Raw genomic sequence first — 25,045 nt, forward strand, 5'->3', positions numbered from 1 at the left:
CGGTTCAATTCCCAGTCAGAGTACATGCCTGGGTTGCACTCCAGGTCCCCAGTGTGGGGCACGCAAGAGGCAACCACATATTGATGTTTCCTTCCCTCTCTTTCTCCCTCCCTTCCCCTCTGTCTAAAAATAAATAAATAAAGTTTAAAAATATCTATATTGAGGGATGGGATTAGGAAAATAAAAATCTAAAAATGCTTTTTGAGGAAGAGGTGCAATAATGGAAAAAACGTTGAGAAACACTGAGTGGGGATAGAGACCCAAGAGTGTCTTTAGCAAAGCACATGGTTAAGAAAGCATTTGAGCCCTGGCTGATGTGGCTCAGTGGACTGAGTGCCGGCCTGAGAACCGAAAGGTCACAGTTTGATTCCCAGTCAGGGCACATGCCTGGGTTGCAGGCCAGGTCCCCAGCTGGGGGCATGTGAGAGGCAACCGATTGGTGTATCTCTCACACGTGGATGTTTCTCTCCTTCTATTTCTCCCTCCCTTCCACTCTCTCTAAAAGTAAATAAATAAAATCTTTTTAAAATATATTTTTAGAAAGAGAAAGCATTTGAATTGAATAGATGTAGGTTCAAAATCAGACACCCTCCCTCACCTCCTGAGGCGATACAGAAGTCACAAAAAAATCAGGCAATGTACTCTTAAATAAATAAATATCTATGTATACACATGTGTTGATGTTATTCAAATAGCCTATGCACATAGGAAAAACGGAAAGAAAATGCAAACCATGTGCACAGGCATTTTCTAAGGGGATGGACTGACATGGTCACTCTTGCTCGTTGTAGGCACAGTGGGACTTCACTTTCAGTGCTCACATCACCCTCAGGACCACCCTGTGAGGCGGGCATTATTTCCCCCATTTACAAATGGGGGAGCTGAGGATCAAACCGTTAGTAACCCTGCTCAACCCAGACCACATAGTAAGTGAATGGCAGAGATGGGATTCAAATCCAGACCTGCCTGAGAATGGGGTTTTTATTTTCTTCCATATGGTTTCTTATGTGCTTTACAATTTTTATAGGAAACACATAATTTTTATGCAATCTGAAAAAGAAACATCAATATTTAGGGCACCCAAGGCCAGATTATAGGAGCACGTTCTTGGGCTATTTCACCCTGGATGGGTCGGCCTGGAATCGGAGCTTTTGTCGCCTTTAAGGCAACCATTTGCTGTGCTGGCCCTGGAAGTATGAGATGACTTTTTCATACGCAGTCCTCTCTTGCAAAACAGCAGTAGCCAACAGGAATTGAGCACTCAGTTTGTGCTGGGTGCTCGGCTAAGGGCTTTACGTGAAATACCTCATTTTTTTCTCACCATAACATGATGAGTCAGTCATTAACCCCATTTCTCAGCTCAGGAAGCTGAGGCTGAGGTTAAGCAACCTGCCGCAATCACACCTTAAGAAAGTAGGTAGGGACAGATTTGGGCCCCAACTTCTGAGACACTGCGGCCTTGGACCTCGGCCACTGTAACTTGACTGCTTGACCTTCTATAGCTGCTCTGTGTGAAGCCAGCCTAAGTCACCCTGCTTAGCCTCCTGCTTGGACATCCACATCCACTCAGTTACCAGGTGACCCAGTGGGATCATCCAAGCACCAGGGCGACTGCCATGATATCATAGGTGGGATGCGCGTTCATTCAGGGATCAGGCCCTCATCAGGGATCAGGCCATCAACCCCCACCGCATGGACAAGAGCATTGAGACTCACATAGAAAATCAGTAGAGAGGCCAGGACTAGGGCTGGTTCTCCTTCCCCAAATCCCGTGGACTAACCTCTGCTATTTTGAAACATATTATTATGGGTGTCACTGGGTTTCTTCCCTGGCCAGAATCTGCCCTTCCAAGGGAGCAGACCTGTTCTGCAACTAGACAGCCTCAGCCAGGTCACCTGGTGGGACCATGGAGCCCAAGAGCCTCTATGACTTTTTTGTGACTGTCTGCTTCCCATGCTCAGGATGACAGACGATGTGTCTTGCTGGGAGCCCTTCCTCACTGCCAATCCTTGCATTTTGCAAGCCACGAGTTTTGTTCTGAGTCTGAACTCTGGCTCAAACTGCTCCATGGGTCCCCCTGCACACTCCTCTCTATTTCTGGGGTCCACTCCCAGAGAGGCACCGAAGGAAAGCTGCTCTTAGAGACTGACCCTGTGGAAAGGAAGGCAACGAAACTCCTCAAGGCAGCTCAGCAGGCCACAGGGCCAGTAGCCTGGGACACAGCGGGGCCCAGGCAGGCTCCACCCCTGCAGCTCCGAGACTCCAACGTTCAGAAGGATCTTCTTCATGGACCCAGGACAGCACAGGCCCTCCTGATTAGTAGGGCAGGAAGAGAAGGAGCTGGTGGGAAAAGGTGGGTGAAAGGAAGGATTGAGGAGAGAGAACAGGGTGGAGATAGACCGAGACAGGACCTGGCAGAGACCAAGAGACTCAGAGAACCGTGAAGAAAAGATTAGACAAAGAGGAAATGCTCCCTGCCCTCTACCACCCAGTGAAGGAGGCGGGTAGACACAGGCACTCTGGTGCAAGCAGAATTGGATGTGCCGTCACCCTGGCCCAGCGGCTGCAAGAGGATTGGGGAAGGGCACATTAGTTTTGCTCTGGGAAGCTTTCCCAAGAAAGTGGGCTTAGAACTAGCTCTAAAAGGATGGTAGGAGTTTGGAAGGCATGTGTGGCGGCCATGGAGAGCATTCCAGGAGCTGCGCTGGCTTAAACAAAGGCCCAGAGAAAGGGGGCCTAGTGTGTCCACAGAATGGGAATGGTCTGGTGGGAGCAGAGCCTGGAGGGGAGGCCAGGGCCAAACTGTCAGGGGCCCCCAGAGCCAGGCTGAGAGGGCAGGTGCAACAGAGAGGTCTGGAGAGCTGGGAAAGCCCAAGCCGGACTTTGCCGGGCAAGGGCGGGGCTTAGCGGGATTCCAGGGGCCACCAGCAGGGATACCAGGTATTTGTTGTCTTTGTCAGACTTAGTTCACTCAGTGCTATGCCCTCAGTGCAATGCCCTCAATGCCCTCTAGGTCCATCCGTGTTGTCGCAAATGGCAAGATTTCGGTTTTTGTTGTTGGATAATGTTCAACTATATTTATATACTACATCATCTCTATTCGTTCATCTGTTGATGGACATCTAGTTTGCTTCCATCTCTCGGCCATTGGAAATAATGCACAGTGAACTCCGGGGCGGGGGATCTGCATAGACAGGATCTGGCACAAATAACGCCCCCTTTTTTTATTATAAAATCATAAGCATGTAATTCTGTAACATAACACTATCACACTCAAGCACACCCTCTGACATTTTAGGTGAAATGTTCAAATAAAAACTATAAATCATTTACACCCATAGTATTACCTTACCAACCACAGCCACAGGCATGACTTCTGCTGGGCCCTGTATTCTTTTGAATTAGTATTGTTTTCTTTGCCTACATACCCACAAGTGGAATTTCTGGATCATATAGTAGCTCTATGTTTAATTTTTTGCTGCACAGTATTTCATTCTGTGTCAGCATTCATAACTTAGCTAAGAGGTCCCCTACTGAAGGGCAGTTCAATGGTTTCCAGTCCTGAGCAGTTGGTCTTGTGGTGTTTGGGGTGAGAAGGGGCGTGTCCAAGACGTGAGTGCAAGACACTCCTGTCTTAAAGGTCTGACTTACTGAGAATAGATGCAGGCCCCAAAGTCGTGCTGGAAGACAGGGGTCCCTGCAGGGAGAGGGCTGCAGGAACGCCCCTGCCAGCACTCACGATGCTCTGCTCACCCGTGACTAGACCCTGCTTCCTCCCTCCCTCCACCAATCACCCCTGTGTCCTCCTGACTTTGCAGCCGGGAGCCCTGAGAGTGTGGACACAGGAGCCTCTCAGCAGACAGCCCATCTGGTGGGGGCACTTCCTTCCCCCACCACCCCGTCACATCCCTCCGCCCACCATCTCTGCACTGGCAGATGGAGGACTCAGCACCTCAGACCCTCATGTGTTCTCCTGAATCTGGAGGGTCCCGGCTTTGTGGAATCACACCGTAAAACTTCAGGGCATCTCATTCTTGGGGGAGTCCCCAGAGGGCCAACTGTGTTGTGCAGAGCGCTCTCAGCTTCAGCCTGCAGAGCTGTCCCTTCTGGAGGCATCAGCCCCCACCCTGGCTGCCCCTGCTCAGGGGAGCCCCCGGCCTGTCTCTCCTCCCCCCTCCACCCCTGCTCCTCCTGGGCCAGGTGATCCTCCAGGCTCATAAATAAGCCTTTCCACGCACACCCCTCGCTGAGCTCCCCCTCTGCTCCCTGGCTGCTCTGAACTCACGCCCAAGCTCTCCCCCCACACCCGCTCCTACACATCCCCCGCCCTGGCTAGCAGAGGGCTGAGGCAGCGGGACAAAAGCCAGAAAATGAAAACAAGTGCCAGTAATCTACTTGCCCCATTAGGGGCTCCCCCACTCGGCCAGCCCGCCCCAGGCATTGAGGGTGCCCCCGACCCACACACACCACCTTCCTTTCAGCTACTTGTTTGCAAGTGACTCAGAGCTGCCTCCGTGCCGGCTGGTGCTCATTTAGGGAAGGAAAATTCAGTGGCCCACATGAAAATTGCTTTATTAAAGTGCAAAAATATTCCACCAACTGTATTCCCACCATCTGTTTTGCTTGTAATTCCTCTGAAAAGCACAACTCTCTGTGCCTGCTTGGCCTTTGTTCTTTAAAAACTTCCAGAGGGCTGTGGCTGGTTGATGGAGTCACCCCGCTGGCAGACCCACAGGCCCGGCGGACAGGCCACCCTGTGCAGTGCCCCGGAGCCCGAGGGCCCCTGGCTGTGCAGCTGATTGAAGGCCCGAGATGTCTGGGGCAGAGGGAACAGCCAGGCCTGGGGACTGGAGCCTGGATTCCAGTCCTGGCTCAGGCACCTGTGAGTCCCTTCACCTCACCACACCTCCATGTCTGCACCTGCAGAGTGGGGCTGAAGCACCCACCTCACAGAGTAATGGGGACGGTCCAGGTCGGCCACACGCTAAGGCTCCAAGTCCCTCCCAGTCTCCTCTCCCAGCCACCCCACCTAATACACATTCTCACACTCGGCTTCCCCACGTTGAACTTCTCCCTGCTCGGCAAACATGCGGGCCCTATCACGCCTCATGCCTGTGCCCTTGCTGTACCCTCCACCCGGCACGCTCCTTCCTTCCTCTCTGCCTCCAAACCCTTACACTTCTGCGACACCGACTTAAATGACTTCTGACACTGCCTCTCTCACCACGCAGTACCGACGCTATGGCTGCGCTTTCCCAGCTTATTACCCCATCACCACTGTGTTCCTGGCCCACACAGGGCTCAGCTCCTCCAGGACGGGGCCAGGGCCTGTCTCCTTCTGCTGAATCCCAGACTCCTGCGGGACACTTGGCCGTGGTGGGGCGGGGCTGGGCTGGCTGGTAGAACTGTAGAACAGGGTGTAGCAGGTAGCAAGTCTCAGCCCCCTCGGCTCTCAAGTGGGAATGATGCAACTAGTACCTTCCTCATGGCGCGGCCGTGAGGGTCCAGCATGCCACCACGGAGAGTCACCTGGAGCAGTGTGGGGCACATACGTTCTTGTATTATTGCATACAGTGAAAGCCCTTGGGCCACTGCAGGGCACCTCCATGTCTGAGAGATGCTGGGGGTGACGGCAAGCAGGGCTCACATTCCAGGGAAAGAGGACTGTTCTTCCCAGAAGTGCTCGAGCTCTGGGCCGCACCCCCGTCTCACAGATGGAAAAACTGAGGCCCCAACAGAGAATCAAAGTCAGCAAAGCAATCGACAGCAGCAGAGCAAGTCCTACTGAGCTGTGCTCTCATAGCTTACTTCCTTCAGAGCCCTGGCCCCTCCCCGGGTCCGGAGGGAGGGAGCGAGCAGGACTCAGAACTGTGTGCTGCGAATACAGGATATAAATTTGTGATTGTCTATGAATATTCGGCAACTCTTTTGAGTTATTTGTGGCACTTCAGTTAGTCTGGAGAATGTATTCATGTAGCTGTTCTGTTGGCTTAGGTGAGAAACAGTTGCTTCTCTTTGTCTCCTTTTTTAAGGGAAAAAATGCTTACTTTTTACATATGCCGCTCAATTTGGATGCTACACACCCTACAAATGCCAGGTCTGTTGAACTTCTAGAAACTACTTCAAAGCAGGAAAAAAGTCTGCAGCTGACACCCCCAGCCCCTTTCTACCCCATTCCCCGAAAGGAATTGTTAGAGAATGAGGGAGTGGGGGAATGGCGGGGCTATGAGAAATGTTTTCTGGCTGAATAAAGCGAACCCCAGAATCAAGGCGGCCAGCCTGGGAGGGAAGAGAAGCTGCACCACCATGTATGGGAGTCTCTGCTCCCTGGGGGCTTCTCCCCTCTGTCCCTCTGCCCACCTGCCCACAGAGGAGGGGCCCCTTGCCGCCAACACATCCAGGGTGTGGCCGCTGGCCACTGACCTCATTACCTCCAAGCACAGCAGCAGGCAGGCTGGAATGTTCCAAGGAGTCTGGGACTCAGGAGAAAAAAGCAGCTGTCTCAGCCCCTCCCCAAGAGCCACCTCTTCTTGGGAGCCCGACAGGGATCTCTGCCCGGTCTGGACGTGGCGTCCACGCCTCTTCTAAAACATGGGAGCCCTATTCATATGTGAAGATGTTTCGCCAACTACCCTCCATCCCCACAGTGCCTATCACTATAAAGCCCATAGACAGACAAGAAAGACCAGAAGCCACTACAAATTCAACAGAGCTTTTCAGTTTCACATGTTTTCTAACAGTATCTGTACACGTTTGGGGGAAAGTGGCACATCCGTGTGGGTCACACCTTGTTCACTCAGCCCACAAATGGTGCTTGGGGGAGTGTTTTGGGTGTGTGGACCCCTGAGCACCCGCCCACATCTGGGCAGCTTGGGTGGGTGATGGCAAGGGGCAGCACCCTCTCCCCCCCCCCCTGCTGAGCAGTGCTCTCTTCCCCAGGGAGCTGACTAGGAGAACAACCTCCCTCCGCAGGTGAGGCACAGCTCCCTCCGCTCTCCACCCCCATCCATCACCATTAGCCTGACCTTGCCGAGGTGACAGGCCCGGTGCCGGAAGCAGGGAGCTGGGGTCGGTTTTGACAATGCCTAAACATCTGACAAATCTCTCCAGCTCGTTTTCTGCCAGCGATGCAATGCATCGCTCCATGGACGTGCGCGGACGGATTCACTGGGAATATTCTCCTGGGGATTTGTCCCCAGGGCACCCAGGTAGCCCCCTCCCACCATGTTCTTTNTAGCCTGACCTTGCCGAGGTGACAGGCCCGGTGCCGGAAGCAGGGAGCTGGGGTCGGTTTTGACAATGCCTAAACATCTGACAAATCTCTCCAGCTCGTTTTCTGCCAGCGATGCAATGCATCGCTCCATGGACGTGCGCGGACGGATTCACTGGGAATATTCTCCGAGCGTCTCCGCCAGCTTTTATAAACATCTCAGCTTCGCAGAGCGGCCTTTCTCCTGTGCCCCGTCCCTCCTGGGCCTTCATCCTCAGCATTTATTTAGAGCTCCGCTCGAACACCACCTCCCCAGCAGCCTATCCCCAGCCACCCTGACCAGAAGAGGCCCCCCAGCCAACCCTCTCTACTCCGTTTCCCTATTTTCGTTTTCTTCTCCAAGCTCCTCAGTATCTGAGGCCACCTATCTGTTCACCTGTTGGCCTGTCTATTCCAGCTAGAGTGGATGCTCCCTGAAAACAAGGACACTCCAGTGACAAAAAAGAGCTTGGCCCCTAGCAGGCTATGAATATCAACATAAACATAAATATGTCAGCTGCACGTCGGCTGCAGAGCCAGGATTTGTCCCCAGGGCACCCAGGTAGCCCCCTCCCACCATGTTCTTTCCAACTACCTGGTAAGTGGCACAGCCAAAATGTGAACCCAGCACGATGCAGCCAACCTGCCCCGCCCCAAACAGCCTCACGCAGACTGGCCTGTGCAGGGGGCCCAACCTTTGGGCGTCTCTGGGCCACACTGGAAGAAGAAGAGCTGTCTTGGGCCACACATTAAATATGCAAACACTAATGAAAACTAATGAACAAAAAAAAGGTTTTAAGTAAATTAATGATTTTGTCCTGGGCCGCATGCAGCCCACGGGCCGCAGGTTGGACACCCCACTGGGCGTAAATGCTAGAGTGACATTCTCTGGTGTGGAAGCCACTAGCCGTGTGTGGCTATCTGTCAATAAATGTAACTTAATTAAAACAAAATAGAATTTAAAATTCAGTTCCTTATTACCCCCATCCCACCTGGAGTGCTCACCAGTCGCTGTGCCTGGTGGCTGCTGCGTCGCAGGGCACAGAGGACAGCGCGCCACCGCAGAACGCTCTGCTGGGCCGCGCCGCTCTGGAGGAGCGGAGCCTCGTCCGCCCCGTTCACTGCTTTCCCAGCACTCAGAGTGCTCAATTAATATTCTTTATTAAGTGGATAAATAAATGAGCGAGTGATACTGTTTCTGAGAACACCCCCTCCCACTCTTTGCTGCTGACACTTTGTCCTTCGGTCTCACAGGGAAAGATGAAGCCAGCAGCGTGGAAGTGACGTGGCCGGATGGCAAGATGGCGAGCCGGAACGTGGCCAGCGGGGAGATGAACTCGGTGCTAGAGATCCCCTACCCCAAGGATGAGGACAGACCTCAGGACCCAGCCCCGCTGGAGGTGAGAAGGGCATCTGGGCCTCAGAACCCATCCACAAACCCGTGGGCTGAAGCCGGATCCCCAGGCATTTGCAGACTGGGCCTCTAGAATGATGGAAGTCTTACAAAGGGCAGGCTTCACGTGAACCCACCATTTGTAGTTTGCGCAGTACCATGCACATGTCTCTTCTGCTCCTCACAGAATTCCCAGGGTATTGGCAGGATTTGTGTGCCCATTCTACAGAGAAGGAAAGCTGAGGCCAGGAGCAGAAACCACCAGGGCTGCACAGCCAGTTGTGAGCAGAGTTAAGAATGGCCCCCAGGTCTCCTGGCTCCAACAAACCTCCTATTGCTTCTGAGGGTGGGAGAGGGCCTCTGGGGACTCTTGGAGGAAGACCTCTGTGTTCCAATTCTGAGGGAGCTCAGTTGGTCATAAATAACAGGAACTCACTTAAGTTTACGCAGACGAGGTGACTTATAAGACTTGTAGGGAAGCTCACAAAATCCCAGTGAAAGAGAAGGATGAGCAGAAACCGTGGCAGCTCAGTGGCCTCTGCCTCAGGAGCTCAAGGACCTTTGTCACTAGTGCACTGGCTTTGGGGTGAGGAGGTCATTTCCCTTCCACAGTAATCCCCTCCAGCCCCCCTCACTGCTCAGTACCAACAGATGACATTTTTCATTTTGTATAAAGTGTCGTTTCAAATCCCCTGACCAGCCACCAGCCTGCTGTCCCTGAGACCCTCATATAGATATAGCAAAGCCCCCACAGCCTGGCACAACCAGGTTTCCAAACTTGTCTCAACCTCAATGAGTTCAAATTCTGGCCCCAATGCCTTTGCCTCCCTCTTCCTGCTGGGATGCTTATGCTGGCCCAGTTGGCCCTGCCCGGGGAGGCAGGGGAGAGCCTGGCTTGCAGATGCCCACCACTGTGAGCGGGGAAGGGTCTCAGAGAAGAGGGAGAGGAGTGAGCAGACACCTCAGAAAGCTTCTCCCCCCCTTCATTACACTTTGCCCCAGTGGAGGCCCAGCCTCAGACTCAAGGCAAGGCCATGGGAGGGCCAGTCTCTGCCGGCCAGTCTAGCCCAGACACTCGGGTGCTACATGAGGGGAATGAGCAGGAGTTCGGACTGAATCTGTTCTTGGCCTCCCCTCACCACCACCTCCCCCCACCCCCACGCCCCACCAGTGTTCTGTTCCCAGTGCAGCGGAAAAGATCCTGGCAGGGAGGGGCTGCCCCCAGGCCCGGAGCTAAAAGTATTTCTCGTTCTGGGGTCAGGTGGCAGCAGCTCTGTGGCCGTGACTGGGAGGGGGCCTGAGACGGGATCTTCTCACCTCACTAGTGTCTCTGCTTCTGCCCACCTTGCAGTGCGGCCAAGGATTCTCCCAGCAGGAAAATGGCCATTGCAGGGGTGAGTTGCCTGCAGGCACTGGGGGTGGGGCAGAGGCCAGCTTCTCCTTGGGAACACTCAGCCTGAGCCCTGGCAAGGCTCAAGTTGCAGATAAGGTGTGGAAAGGTGGGGAGGGGAGCCTGTGCTGTTTGTCCCTGGAGCTCCAGACACCAAGACAACCGCCATGTGACTCACTGAGGTGGGAGTGATGTTAGCAACCAGCCAGCTGAATCACCACAGTTTGGGGAATTGGCAGTGCTTCTCTGCCATGAATACAGAGAGGATGAGAATGGCCACGAGACACAAACCGCCTGGACAGTGCTCTCAGGGAGGCCTGGCTCCTGGGGGCTGTGGCGGCTTCAGCCTGGCCAGCCGGTGGAGCAGCACGCAAGGGGGCTGACGGGCAGGACTGGGCATTGCCAGGGGCCTTGGAGCAAACCAGGGTGTGGAGTATGATCTCAGTACCGAAGGGGATCACAGCCTTATACAGGATGGGGGCGGGGGTGGGGGGCATGGGGGCAGGTGGCTGCCAGGACAGCAGCTCTGGGAAGGTCCAGTGACCTTCTGAAAGTCCCCCAAGGGCTGGGAGAAGAAGGCCAGCCTCGAGTCTCCACAACCAGAAGGCTCACAAATGTCTCCTGTGCCACTGGCTGGCAATGAGGGGTCAGGCTGAGGATGCCTCTTACCTTTCGGCCCTCAGGAAATATTCTTCCTAAACCCACTGAGCGTGTGTCTGTCAGCCCCCGGCAGGTGAGTTTGCTACTGAGATAACGAGAGTGAACTGAACAGACTCATCCTCAAGGGGCTTAGAGCCAATGGGAGGGGCACACCAGTAAACAGCAGTGCCCACAGAGTGTGAGCAGGGCTGGGCTGAGGGATCAGGGTCGGGGTGCTCTGCGAGAGCACAAAGGTGGGGTCCAGAAGCAGTCCAGGGAGGGTTCGAGAAAATGCCCCAGAGAGAGCAAGGTCTAAGCAGAGGCCCAAGGGGTAATGAGGAGGGCACCAGGCACGGAGGACAGAACCTGTTCTGTGGGGGGCACTGGGTGGACAGATGAAAGAGTGGAGGAGAACGTCTCTAATGGTGGCTTGAGGAGAAAATGAGTCCCCTCCCCTCTCCATGTCCCCACCCTGGCCTCCCCAAACAAAAATTCCGGCATCTTCCTTGTGCACTGGAAGGACCCTGTGAGATCACCACTCCAGCTGCCTCTTCCTTTTCACTACCCAGCAGACTAGTGTGTGCCTCCGGGGAGCTGGGAATGCAGGCCAAGCACCGCCCCCCCCCCCCCCAGCGCATTCCTCCCAGTGGGCGGGACACAGACCACAACCCGTGACCCAACAGCTGGACTACAGGCGTTAAGAACCTTTTAAGCAAGGTGGTCTCTGGAGACGCTTCTATACAGAGTGGTCAGGAAGGGTCTCAGAGGAGGGGGACCTGGGAGCTGAGGCTTGAAAGATGAGAAGCATCCAGACAAATAGCTGAGGGAAGAGCTTTGCTGGCAGAGGGAAGCGTGAAGACCAGGGGGCCGGGAAAAGGCTTCGTATGTCAGAGGAAAGGGAAGGAGGATGGCGCTCCTGGAGAGGATGGAGGAGCCGGGCGCCAAGTCCAGGAGAGTCCTGAAGCCCCAGCAAGGTGTCTGGACCTGGTTCTTAGGGTCCTGTGCCAGGACACAGGAGAGTGGCATGTCATGATTACATTTTCAAAAGATCACTCTGGCTGCCAAATTGCAGATTGCATTGGAGGGAGAAGTGGAAGCCAGGAAGCCAGTCAAGAGGCAGCTGCAGAAATCCAGGCAAGAGATGGTGCTGGTTGGGAATAGGCCGGGGGCAGAAGGCTAAGAAGCAGGTGGACGGATAAGAGGGGTGCTGTAGGGGCAGAACTGAAGGGATCTGTTGTTAAATTGCCCACAGAGGTAAGGAAAGGGGGAGAACTAGGGGTTGCACTGACTTCTGCCTGAGCAGCTGAGTGGACGACAGTAGCATGGAATGAGTTAGGGAAGATGGGAAGAGGTTTGAGGACTGGAGAGAATCTGAAGTTCCATTTGGGACCTGCTAAGTTTAAGATTCAAGTTAGACAGCTTTATGAGCCTGGAGCCCCAGGGAGAGGTTGTGGCTGGAAACAGGGAGCCTGGAAGTGTTCGCACGTGAAGGGACCGCCTAGAAAAAGTGCGGTAGGTAGAAGACCCCAGACAAAGCCTGAGCACCTCTGTCATGTAGAGGTCAGTCAGGCACAGTAGAAGCCCACCGAGGGGACTGAAGTGGGGAAGTTGAGGCCCAGAGGAAAGGGACACATCCCAAGTCACAGAGTGCCGGGGCCACAGAGCCTGAGCAAGGACCGAAGCCCCGCCCCAAGTGAGTGACACCCTTACCTTCCAGACACCAACGAGTGCATCCAATTCCCATTCGTGTGCCCTCGGGACAAGCCCGTGTGTGTGAACACATATGGGAGCTACAGGTGTCGGACCAACAAGAGGTGCAGCCGGGGTTACGAGCCCAACGAGGATGGGACAGCCTGTGTGGGTGAGTCAGTCCCAGCCACAATCCAGTAGCAAAAAGAGGTTACCTTCTGCTGGGGCGCTCTGGGGAGGCCCCAGATCAAGATCACCAGCCCCTGCCTTCTCCTGGCTGAATGGAGTTTCCTTAGACCCCTGAGGAGCCTCCAGGAAAGTGGTGACAGAGGCTTGGAGAAGCCCCGTCACCACTGCCACCAACTGAAGGGCCTTTGGGGTGCAGCATTCTGGCCAGAGCCCATTGCTCTTCTTAACTCTCCCTTCTCATACTTCCTCAAACAAATGCTCTCACCTTAAGGCCAGTCCATCTATTCCTACCTGGGATACAAACTAGCTCCTACTATGTATCTTTGTCTGAATTTCTGAACTGGTATTTGTCTTCTTCCTCCCAAATACTTTCCCCCACCCCCACCTCGCCCCTATCCCCTTTCTTTTTTTCCCCATTTGCTATCTCTCTGCTCCATCCTTTCTGCAGCTCAAGTGGCCTTTTTAGGTGGGTACCCTTCTGCAGCCTTTAGAACCTCTGAGCCTCTCTCTTGGGCCTCATGCCTCTCTCTAGGCCTCGGACTTTGCCTTCAGTTATATGCATTATAAATCCCATCAATAAAGGAAAAAAACCAACAACCTTTGTGGAAAACTAAATTCCTCCTGCTGCCTGTCTCTCTCTCCATGCCCCGTAGATTCTGCTGCGTGCTCTCTGAACAGACAGTGGGGCAGCCATCTTTGAAAAGGGAAGTTTGGGAATACTGATATTTGTGTACCCTCAAGTTGTTTGTGAAGCCTTTCTTTGCATGTTTTCTGAGAAAACAGAAAAGAAAAGTCTCCCCTCAGCCCCAATCCATCCTCCCTCACTCCAGAAGAATCAAGATAGTCCTATATTTTCTGTATCCTCCTGTGTCATGAGCAGCTTATTCTGCCCTTAACAAAGATGGCCCTCAGGCGATTGCTTGCTCAGTTGACTCACTAATGTATCATATGCCTGCCAGTCAGCCTGCGCTGTTTCTGCTCTGTAAGCCCTGGCTTCCTATGGTAGAGAAAGCCTGATGGGGGTTGGCAGTAACAATGGGAGGGGGAAAATGTGGCCCTTTGGGATTCTTGATAAAAATATTAAAGTTTGAACTTGCTAAGTCTTCCAGCCTATTTCTGGAGAAATTATGCCAATAAATTCTCTGCTGGATATTAGTGCCTAGCTGGTGGAAAGACAATGTGTCTGGGGCAAAGTAGATGCTGGTTGCAACAGTGAATTAGCAGCAGCCTTTCCATCATGTAGCCCTTGGAAAGTGAACCATGAGACAGGGACAGTACCCCTGACATGAGCAACGGTTTGGGCATGTATGCCAATGACCACACTTGCAGGACTGAAATTTGGACCAGATGAGCAAGACCCAGACTTGGAGGAAGTACTCTGGGCCTTTTACCTGGGTAAAATCACATCTCCACTCTGGGCCTCAGTTTCCCTAATCTAAATGAGAGAATTGGACTGGCATATCCCTAAGGGCCCTTTTTCTAAGACACTTCAATATATAATTGGACACAGGCATGGCTAGTCTCAGGTTACCCTGATTTTTAGAAAGGAACTTGCAACCCCGTTTCCTCTGCAGTATGGAAACTGGGAGCTCCTGCAGGCGGAACATCCTTTGGGAATGATGTAGGGCCGTAGAATGCTCTCAGGGCCAACCTTAGTAGCGAAGGTTCATTATAAATCACAAATCCATTGCTCTTGGAGAAAAAAGTCACCCCAAGATATAATAGAATAACACTTAAGAATGCAGCAAGCCTTTTTAAAACATACTGAACAAAAAACCCTACCATTTTCTGATATAATATTAATACTCCAAATAAATCACAAAATCCAAATGCCCTGTAGCTAGCACTGTTTTTATACTCAGAACAGGAACGTAAGTGAATTTTTTTCAAAAAGAAACAGCTACAAGTTCATAGAAAAGCATATACCAACTTAAAAATCATTCCACTCCTGAGAAGCCCACCTCTGTGTGCTGCCATAGAATTAAAGATCGGAAAGAATCCAGCAATGAGGCTCAGAGAGAGGAAGCAATCTGCCCACGGCCACAGTGCTGGCCGAGGGCTGGAGCCCTCTCCCACCACGCTGTCTTGGCGGGGGTGACAGACAACAGGGACACTGCTCAGACTTCTCCCTACTCATTCTGGAAGATGCAGCCTTCTTAAAAACAAACAGGTGGATCTATGATAAGAAGATAAGTAAAACCCAAAACCCACAGAGGCGCTGGCTCCAAATGCAGTGGTAAATAACAAGATAACAGTGTCCTTTGACTGTTGGCCATGCACACAAGAAATAAGGGACAGGACAGACAGTGCGGCAGCCTGGCAAGGACATCAGGAGGTTCGGGGTGAGAGCAAACGTCAGAGGATGGCTTTTAAGCAATGACCATGAATCCCGCACTGCAGGTTTCTTAGAAGAGGGCGTATTTTTGTTGTTTTGCCTACTCGGTCAGTGGGGCCAAATTAGTTACTAAGAGGAGTTCAAATTCCCACCAGCTGGGAACAGTGCGCAACAGTTAAGAGCACAACTGCAATATCCCGACTCCAGGGTAAGCAGGTTTTCCATTAGGTTCACTCATTCACTCACTCAACAAATGTTGGTTGAGCACTTACTATGTGCCAGGTGCTGAGCTAGCCTTTGGGCACACGGTGGTAAGTTAAGGTGATATGGTTGCTGTCCCCACCCTAGCTTCCTCCAGCCCAGAGCCCTGTGCATGGAGTAGGAATGCGACCCAGAGGGGCTTTCTAAAAGATCTGGCTAAATTCAGGGGCTGCTATACCAGAAAGCAAGCTCTCTGCATTTATTCATAAATTTATTTCACAAGCATCCATTGAGAACCTCCTGTGTGACAAACACCAAGTTCCAGTCACAGATAAGTGGGCACAGAACTGCACCCAGGCCATCAGTCTCAGCATTCCCATTCGAGGCCCACGGGGGCCCTAACTCTTGCCTTCCCCTTCTAAACACAGACAATTCAGTCTTTTCTGGGTCTGCTAGCCCCACTCCTGACATCTTTATTGGCTGGCTTTGAGTTTGTAACGGAAATAGTAAATGCCTTTGGGGCTGACCAAAGGCACTATTGAGTGGAGGTGGGAGGGGCCTGGGAAGGATTATGCAAATACAGGAGCTAGGCCCCCTGTGAAGGGGGTGCCATGACTCTGGAAAGATAGGCTAGCATTGCCAGGACACCATTTTTTCCAGAAAAGCCAAATCATAAAAATAATACCATCTTTATTCTGCCCAAGAATACTCCTCTTCCCAGGAACACACCCTGTAAAATGACAATAGTAGCTTACATCTAGTGAGTGTTGCATTCACCAACCGCGAGAACAAATGTCGGAGACTTTCGGGGTTCCAAAGATGTTACTTTATTGGCCAAGTTTAACCTGCGCAGGGGCGAACTCTCCAAAGTGTCCGGAGACACGATGCCCGCAAGGGCTGCAAATGAGAGTTGCGCCAAACGCTTACAGGCTTAGGGTTTTAAGGAGGCGAGCAAACAAGCTGGATACAGAAGCAGATGTGGCGGTTAGTGGTTGGCTCAGCAGCACAATAGGGTTACTGATTATTGGTGAGTTAACTCGCGCACTGGCTCGGGCTCCTTTACCTGATTCGTCAGTTGAGCTCCTGCACAGGGGCAAAATTTCCCTCCCTAGTGACTGTCCAGATGGCTATCTGCCTGACTAACCTTTGCTCTTAAACCACATCCTGGAACACACCCTGCTCTTCGGGCGTGTCCCGGAGCCTCTTTGCATTAGTTAGTAAAACACCTTTTGCTTCCTTACAGTTATGTTCTGGCTAGTTCTTTTGCCCTCAACAGTGAGCTTGGAGTGTCTGCCTTGGACCAAAACTCTTTACAAGAATCAACTCACGTAATCCTCACAACAGTCCCAAGAGGCAAGAGCTCTGATTGTCCTGGTTTTACAGAGAAGCTGGGTGGTTTGTCCGGAGTCACACAGCTGGGTAGACAGCAGCAGGACTCCATGAGGGCCATCCAGCCCCTACCTGTGCTCTGACCTCGGCTTCTTCCTCCTCCTTTTGGAGTAGCTAACCAGTTAGGCAAAAGCCACAATCTCTCATGCTGCCCAGGGTCAAGGGATGGGTTGAGAAGGAAGGAATAGAGGACCGCAGGACCTGAGATCTGAGACAGTCTCCCCACGGTCACATTCAAGCTGCAAGAAGAGACAGCAGTGCCTGTGTTGAGTTCTCTCGCTGAGCCAGCTTGGCTTCCCTCATGGACGCAGAATTGCCAACCACCCACAGTTGCCAGCCCTGCTCTGGGGAGGTGCCATTCTGAGGGCCAGGAGTTTGATTATGTGTCACTCTGGCTGCTATGGCCCCCTCCCAAGGTCTGGGCATCACAGCCTACCAGCACCAATGGACCACAGCCCAACCCAGAACTTGACTCCAGCCTCAGGCAAGACTGCCAGTCACCTCCCCAGAGCCACTGGGAGGCAGGAGCATGAACACTTCAACTCATTTTCTCAGGGAGCCAGTGGGATTTTCCAGCAGATTGCAGGATGACACCCCCAGCCACACTCTCAGCCTAGGAGGAAAACCTCCCCAGGGTCAGCCATTGTCTCTCTCCTTGGGTGTGAGTCAGACCCCTGCCTGTCAGGGGCTTAAGTTCAGTCTCCTTAGCAACAGGCACATCCTGGTAAGAGAAAGAGGGAGGCAAGGGAGCACGGGCTGGCGGACTCCACAGATAACGCCAGCCCCTCCTTCAGCGGCTTGTCCTCTTAAGGAAATGCTATTGAACAGCAAAGTGGTCAAAAGGGTAGGCCGTCAGAGAAAAATGGGGAGCAAGAAGAGAAAAAACAACCCTCCTCGGGGAAAGGAGCTAACATTTACAGAACAGGCACCTGCCGTATGCCAAGAACTTTACATATGTATCTCCATTAATCCTCACACTCATCCTAGGAGAGAAATGTTATTAGTCTATTTTATTACCAAAGAAATGGAGACATGGGAAGAATGTTACTAAGACGACTCAGTGGCAAAAACCGTAATTCAAACCCACAACTGCCTGGCTCCAAAGCCTGTGTCCTTATGGGGGGCAATCTCCAGGTAACTGACCCCTGGGCAAATCGTTTAACCAGGTGTCACTCAGCATACACTGATCGGACTCCTACTGAGTGATGACATGATTCTAGGACTCGGGATATACGTCTTCGAGCAACGTGGGTGAAGATGCCTGAATGCCCTGGTGACGTATGGCAGGCACTAAGCAACAGTATAAGTATATAGTGTATTGGGGGGTGATAGGTGCTGTTTAGGGGCAGGGTCAGAGAGCAATGCTCAGGCAAACTGGGAGTGCTGGGATAGAGGTCAATGCCATTTCAAATAGGGAGGGTCAGGGCGGGCCTCGCTGAGAAGGAGGCATTTGAGCAAAGACTTGAAGTAGGTGAGCTGTCCTTGAACTCAATTTTTTCTTTTTTTTTAAAGATTTTATTTTAGAGGGAGGAGAAGGGAGAGAGAAAGAAAGGGAAGGAAACATCGATGTGTGGTGGCCCCTCGTGTGCCCCCTAGTGGGGACCTGGCCCAAAACCCAGGCCTGTGCCCTGACTGAGAATTGAACTAGCAACCTTTTGCTTTGCATCCCGGTGCTCAGTCTGCTGAGCCACACCATCCAGGGCTGAACTCAACTTTTTCATCATATAGTGAGGATAATACCTATTTCACAGAGTTATTGCATTAAACGAGCTGATATAAAACACGTGATGTGGTGCCTGCACAGGGTAAGCCCCCAGTAAATCAGAAATGTTACTGAGTAGCAGAGTTTAGGACCGGAGCCTGGATCTATTTAATGCCAAAGCTCATGGGGCTCCCAGCACACCCTGCTGTGGCCCAGGTCACCTGGGAGTCTGAAGTGGGGGAGATGGGGAGGAAACTGGGCACCCACAGGGAGCTGACAGCTTTGCAGGGAAGAGACCTCAAAACAGCCACAGGGAGCAGAGCAAACCCTCCGGGGCTGGGGCCGTGCTGTGCTCAGCTTAGTTCTCAGGCAGTGCCATTCCCAAAGAGCATAATCATGAAGTCAGGCAAACGGAGCAGGGAAGGTGTGGCATCGACAGGGCTGTGCGGACCAGGGGTCACTGGGAACTAGTGAACTGGCCTGGCCATTCTGCCCTTGACCATCACAGAATCCTAGACCACTAAATCTTGAGGCACCTGAGAAGTCGTCTAGTGCTGCCCCATCCCGTCCTTTTTAGATGAGGAAACTGAGGCCCCCAAAAGAGTGGTAACTTCCCGAGGACCACAGGCTTACCAGGATCTGATTCCTTCCTGCCTGGGGCACCTCCTTGCCCACTCTCCCTCCTGTCCAGAAGGCTCAAATATGTCACAAGTGCAGCTGTATCAACAATTTCAGAAATACAGGGAGCAGGGTGGGTTGGGGGTGGATAATATAGCACTTGTTCTTCCCCTTGTGCTGACACAGAATCAGAGTCAGGGTAAGTGCCTACCAAGTGCCTGGAAGAACCATGCCTGGACCCTGGAGCAGAGCCGGGACAAGAGACCCTAATGAAGGTGCCAGGTGCAGAGAGGGTCCTGCCCAGCTGGGTGAAGGGAGGCTGCAGGCAGGGTCAGGACCATAGGGGATGAGGGTGAGGACAGAAGGAGAATCTATATTCCTCCTTCCCAGGAAGTCCCTGCCCGGAACCTCACGACCACTGCCTGCCTGCCAGCAGGGAAGTCTAGGGCCCCAGGGAATTCCTATGAAGGTAGCTCAGGGCAGCCATGAAAGATTTGTCCCCCAGAAACAGTTAAGGCCCAGAAAAGAGCCAAGGATGACCTCTCTTCCCCCTGCCCCAGACCTGGGTGCAGACCTTCTTGGGAAAGAAGAAAGCGCAGTCGTGTGTGTGCCCTGACTGCTCACGGGGACCCGGCAGAGGGACAGGCTTAGTCCAGAGGAAGGATGGTAAACCCCACAGAGACTTTCTCTGCACTTTCAGGTCCCTGGGCTCAAGATTACAGGTCTTGAAGGGAGAGAAGAAAACTGGGAGGTCTCAAAGCCTCACCTCAATGCAGGTGTCTCATGTGCCAAAATGCACATTCTTTCTTAGGTGATACAGACACTCTACAGCCCTCCCTCCTTCCTGCCTTCCATCCTTAAAACTCTCTCCTCCCCCCGAGACTCTGGGATCAGAGCGGTTCAGCCTGAAGCCCAGACACACCACCTACACACTCTGTGAGGGACTCGACATATGCTGTTTCACACTCGCAGCCTCAGTTTCTTTATCTACAAAATAGAGCCCTAACCATCACACGGGGCTGTTGTGAGTCTTTGTCGTTATAAAGCATGTCAGGTGCTCAGTGCAGGGCCTGTGTGGGTAAAATGCAAATAATATTATCAAACCTATTCCAGGCCCCTTAGCCTCCTGGCTCCACTTCCAGCAGTGCCTGATTTGACAACGATCCATAGTCATTAACTGGGGGAAAATTAGACCTGTAAGAACCCTCCTGACAAGACGCATCCATCACTCGGCATTACGAATGTGGGGTTTATTTGGGGACCAGGTTACACAGCGTCTTCCCTGTGAAGAGCTCCAGCCCTGTACTTAGATCTGCCCTGAGGAGCAGAGGGCCAGTCAGGACCCATCCATTCGCCTGCCTCTCCAGGCTCTGCGGGCATCCATCTCAAGCCAATCAGCCTCTCAATCACCTCTGACCCATCGGTCATCTGCCGGCACCCATCTTCTCTGCATCCGTCCATCCACTCATCCATCCATCTGTCTCCACTCTCTAGGGCTCCAGACCCAGACGTTCCAGGCAAAGCGTCACCCCCACCAGGATGTACCCACCTCAAAATAATGACATTCGGGGAGCGCCAGGCAGGGGTTGAGTGGGTGGGATACACGCTTCCTCCCTGCCCTTCCCAGCACAGGTGGAGATCAAGAACAGAGGTCATGGTCATGACAATAGTACTGAAAACAGCTGCCCGGCACAGGCAATGGCCTGGGGTCACTGCCGCTTCCCTGTAATGGAGCTATTCCGAGACCACTTGCCGTTGCATTATATTATTCAGTGACCACTCACCTGTCTGCATCTGCCTAAGCTGCTTCTCATTGGCCCATTGCCCCAGAGGCCTGAGGATTACCTGTTTGTACACACTTATCTCTTCCTGCCAACCTGTGATGGGCTACATTTCCCATTCACCTTCCCAGGGTGAGGCCTTGTGACAGGCACTTGGGGCAGGGGGAGGGCAGTAGTGGAAATGAGTAAGACAAGGTCACCATCCTCCAAGAGTGTACAAGGGGAAGTCGGGCCAGAGGGAGGCAGGCCATCACCATACATGGAGCCCGGTACCTGTGTATATCTAACCTTGCCTCCTTCCGGGGCCTCACTCAGCCCCCTCTCAGGTGGGGCCTGGTCCCCACTCACTCTTCTACTACAGAAAGCGGTGACTTTAATTACTCCAAAATAACCAGCCCCTTCGTGCCCCTGCCAACCTAATTTTTCACATCTGCATTTGCCCTCGTATTCTCTGTGGGTCTGAAATCTGTAGGAGCCTGTCCGGGTGGGATGGCGCCTTCTCTCTGACTGGGACGCGCCGGCAAAGTGAGAGCAGGATTTTCGTTGGACACCGCAGTCCAGGTCTTTGCTCTGAGCTGTGGGCGCCTGTCGAGTTACCTAGCCACCTGGAACATCAGCTTCCTCGTCTGTAAAATAAGAATTCATATATAATCACCCACTGGGGTGTTAGAGGACTCAATGGAATACTAATGTACGCACATGTTCCTGGCGTGTATTAGGGAATCAGTGAACCCTTGGATAAATGTCTGTTTATTCTATGTAAGAATCTGAAATCTGGCTATAAATCTATATCACGAGGCCACTGTATAATGAGGTCCTAACGTAACTTCAGCAATAACAATAATATCTTACAGTGGAGAAAAAGACTGCTATTTATAAAGATGCATTGACATAATGCTCTCATTTTATGAAAGACGAAGCTGAGACTCAGGTCAGTTAAGTGAATTACCAAGGGTCCAGGGACTGGGCAGCCCTCTGATGGCCTTCACACTCTTCCACCTCCTCTGTTATCCTGATTTGAAGGCGCAAGTCCCAGGTCAGCTCCAGGACGCTGTAGGCCAAGTTCAGCCCTCTGAAAGATGCTGAAAAGACAGGCCCTTAAAAACAGCCTCTTAAGTCAAGGGACGTGTATAAAGGACTCATGAACAAGGACAATTGTGGGGGTGAGAATTGAATGCAAGGGGTCTGGGCAGAGCATGGGAGAGCAATGGGGGCGGGGAATGGAGACAACTGTAATTGAACAACAATTAAATTTTTTTAAAAAACGGCCTCTTAGAGGAAAAGCCGTGCTCTCAGCACAGTCTGCCCCGGGTGCTGCCAAAAGAGTAAACCCTCCCAGAGCCGCCTGCAAAGGCTCAGGTGGAACCCCAAAAGGCTGGGCTCTGAAAGGAAGGGAAGACACCCACTGCCGAACACCTATTTCATGGCAGTTTCTCACTGATTCCTCAAAACCAGTTGTTCTCAACATTTTGAGAGGGGGTGGGTGCGGGGGGGGGTCACATACCACTCTGAGATTCTCCTGAAAGCTGTGGATTCTCTTGCCCGTAGGTTACATCGATTTGTGTACAAGTTCAGGAGGGGAGGGTCAAGGTTAAGAGCCCCTGGTATAAACCTGTGCTGTTTTAGGATTTTCCTTTTTTTTTAAAGATTTTATTTATTTCCTTTTTTTGCTGTTGTTGGTTTTGTTTATTTTATTTTCAGACAGAGGGAGAAAGGGAGGGAGAAAATCATCAATGAGGGGGAGAACATCAATGCATGGTTGACTCTTGCATGCCCCCTACTGGGGAGCTGGCCCACAACCCAGACATGTGCCCTGACTGGGAATCCAACTGGTAACCTGTGTTTCCGCAGGCCAGCACTCAATCAACTGAGCCACACCAGCCAGGTTATTTCCTCTTTTGAGAGAGGGGAAAGGAAAGAGAAAGGGGAAAAACATCAATGAGGGAGAGAAACATCCATTGATTGCGTCTCAAACACCCCCAACTGGGGACCTGGCCTGCCCTAAAATGGAATCGAACCCATGACCTTTCTGTTCACAGGCCAGCATTCAATCCGCTGAGCGACACCAGCAGCCAGGGATGTTTTAGGACTTTCTTAGGCACCATGGACCCTCTCTTTTGGATATCCCCCTCATCATATCATATATTTTCATATATATCATAGCCCACATTAAATTATACTCACACATACACACATCAAATTGAATTGCAGTTGACTGTTTGACACAATGTTATATTTTATAGATACATAATAAAACATTTTCAATTTTGTGCTTTCTTTCCCTATTTTGGAGCCAATAAACCTTTTTGGTAGATTTTATTGAAATGTATCATACGTTCAGAAAGATACACAAATCTTAAATGTGCAGCTCCGTGAGTTCTCATGGAGTGAGCACGCCTGCACAGCCGGCACTCCACCCAAGACACGGACACCATGGGCACCCAGAGGTGCACCAGGCGCCTCCATTCACCAGGCCCCACGCCAGGGCAGCCACTGTCCCAACCTCTAATACTTCAGATTAGTTTTGCCTGTAGTTGAGTTTTTTGTGAGTGGGATTGTAGAGTTCATACTCATTTTGTGTCTGGCTGCTTTCATGAGACCCATAAACTTTTTATTCAGGTGTCAGGCATTTTCAGAGGCCTGTGAAGAGCTCATAAGTTGCAGCCACTGTTCCAACCAGGGGCTCTCAACCTTGCCTTTATATTTTTTAATTTTTAATTTTTCAATTACAGTTGGCACACAGTATTAGTTTCATGTGTATTACCCAGGGAGTGGATGTTACTGCAATTTGCTAAGTGATTCCCCCCAATAAATCTAGTACCCAGCTGACACCGTACCTTCACATTAGAATCTCCAGGGAAAGTCTGAAAAACCCTGCTGCCCAGGCTGCTCTCCAGAGCAGTGAAATCTGGGGATAGGCCCAGGCATTGGCAGTTTCTCTTGCTCCCCAGGTAACACCAGTTGCAGCCAAGCATGAGAAGCACTGGTCCGAGCAGCTTTGTAAAGCATTAGTATCCCTATTTCGCAGCTGGGAAAACTGAGGCTCCAGGAGTCTCCTCCATGTGCTACTGTCAGGAAGCCAGAGCTCCAGTCCAGATCTGACTTGGAGCGGCATTTGTACGGCCTTCATCTTCTGTGAATAGTGAAGCCCGAACCAGGTCGGGGTGCTTCCTGAAGAGTCCTTCCTCTCTGTAAGTCCTTCTGGAGTTGTAGAGAAAGGAGGTGGAGTTTCCCAGGCTGCCAGATCCACACCCCCCGCCCCAAGCCTGGGACACACACACACACACACACACACACCCCTCCAGGGGCTGGCTGTGGGGAGAGTCGCCATCAACCTGACTCCACCTTTGGCCCATGCCTCTGGAAGCCACAGTAAAGTCCTTGCAGGTCGGAGAAACCGCTGTTTTGGGGGTCAAGGGGAAGTTTTCCACAGCTGAGTAGTTCTGGCCCAGACTGCTGATTCCTGCATGCAGTATACGATTCTGCCACTCGGGGGCACCACGAGCTTCTATAACCTATGATTTTCAACACTCCTGGGCCCCATACCCACCCCCACCGCCTTTGGCCAAAAGGAAGCCAGAAAGTGCAGTCCTAGGGTAATGAGGTGGGAGAAGCAGCCCAGAGCTGCTGGGGCTCCTGTGCCCCCTGGGGCCTGATAGCCTGTTCCCCCACCCAAGGTTGCAAGTGCCCCATACAGACTACAGCTTAGAACAGTGGTGTCAAACTCATTTTCACCGGGGGCCCCATCAGCCTTGTGATTGCCTTCAAAGAGCTGAACATAATTTTAGGACTGTATAAATGTAACTACTCCTTACAGTTAAGCGAGAGCTTGGCGCTGCTGCCATGTAGAAAGAAGGTGCCAGGCCAGATAAAACAAGATGGAGAGCCGGATTCAGCCCACGGGCCTTGTGTTTGCCACCTGTGACTTAGAAGATCTAGAATGTCGGCCTCCCTAGACGACCACAAGCTCCGAGAAGACAGGGTCCACCCCGCAGTGTCAGGCCCACTGCCTCTTCCAGAACACTCAGCCCTGCCTGCTCGGCGTGAGGTTGGATGGGCAGCCTCCCCTCCCCTCTACCCCCTGATCCCGGAGCACAGAACTGGTCCTCCATCACCACAGGGAGAGAAGCAGCACAGGGCCTCAAGCTGAGCAAGTCCTTTTATTGGAAAAAGAAATAATAAAACAAAAGGCCACTGTGTCACCTGTGCCAGCCATCCCACTAGAGGCACAGGTCAGACACGAGGCCCAGTCACACAGTGGGCCAGGGTGGGCACAGGCCGGGTCCAGGGGTCAGGGAGCTGTGTGGAGCCCACTGGACTGCAGCTCTCTGGGGTGATACTTGGATCAGACAGAACTTGCCTGGGCTCTGCGGCTGGGACACCCTCTCCAGCACTCTGGGCATGCACCTCCTCCCCACATGCTGCTGCTGTGTCCAGAGAAAGTCAGGTCCCTCTTTGGTTTCAGAAAG

The 25,045-nt window shown here is 52.3% G+C and overlaps 1 protein-coding gene across 2 annotated transcripts in view; it reads left to right on the top strand.

Moving 5' to 3' along the window:
- CRTAC1 (cartilage acidic protein 1) overlaps positions 1-25,045 on the top strand; it is a 147,922-nt gene that overhangs the window by 120,128 nt on the left and 2,749 nt on the right. The window contains exons 12-15 of one of the 2 annotated variants that reach the window (XM_037050791.1): positions 8,505-8,650; positions 9,995-10,037; positions 12,390-12,533; positions 12,999-13,145. In XM_037050791.1, the coding sequence (XP_036906686.1) occupies positions 8,505-8,650; positions 9,995-10,037; positions 12,390-12,533; positions 12,999-13,117 (452 nt within the window). In that variant the 3' untranslated portion in view covers positions 13,118-13,145. Of the gene's footprint in view, positions 1-8,504; positions 8,651-9,994; positions 10,038-12,389; positions 12,534-12,998; positions 13,146-25,045 lie in introns of those variants that run through there. The other variant, XM_037050790.1, reaches the window with a different exon arrangement.

The sequence above is a fragment of the Sturnira hondurensis genome, unplaced genomic scaffold, assembly GCF_014824575.4.
Source record: "Sturnira hondurensis isolate 20B ecotype Veracruz unplaced genomic scaffold, ASM1482457v3 Scaffold0006849, whole genome shotgun sequence".
NCBI classification, from domain to species: domain Eukaryota; kingdom Metazoa; phylum Chordata; class Mammalia; order Chiroptera; family Phyllostomidae; genus Sturnira; species Sturnira hondurensis.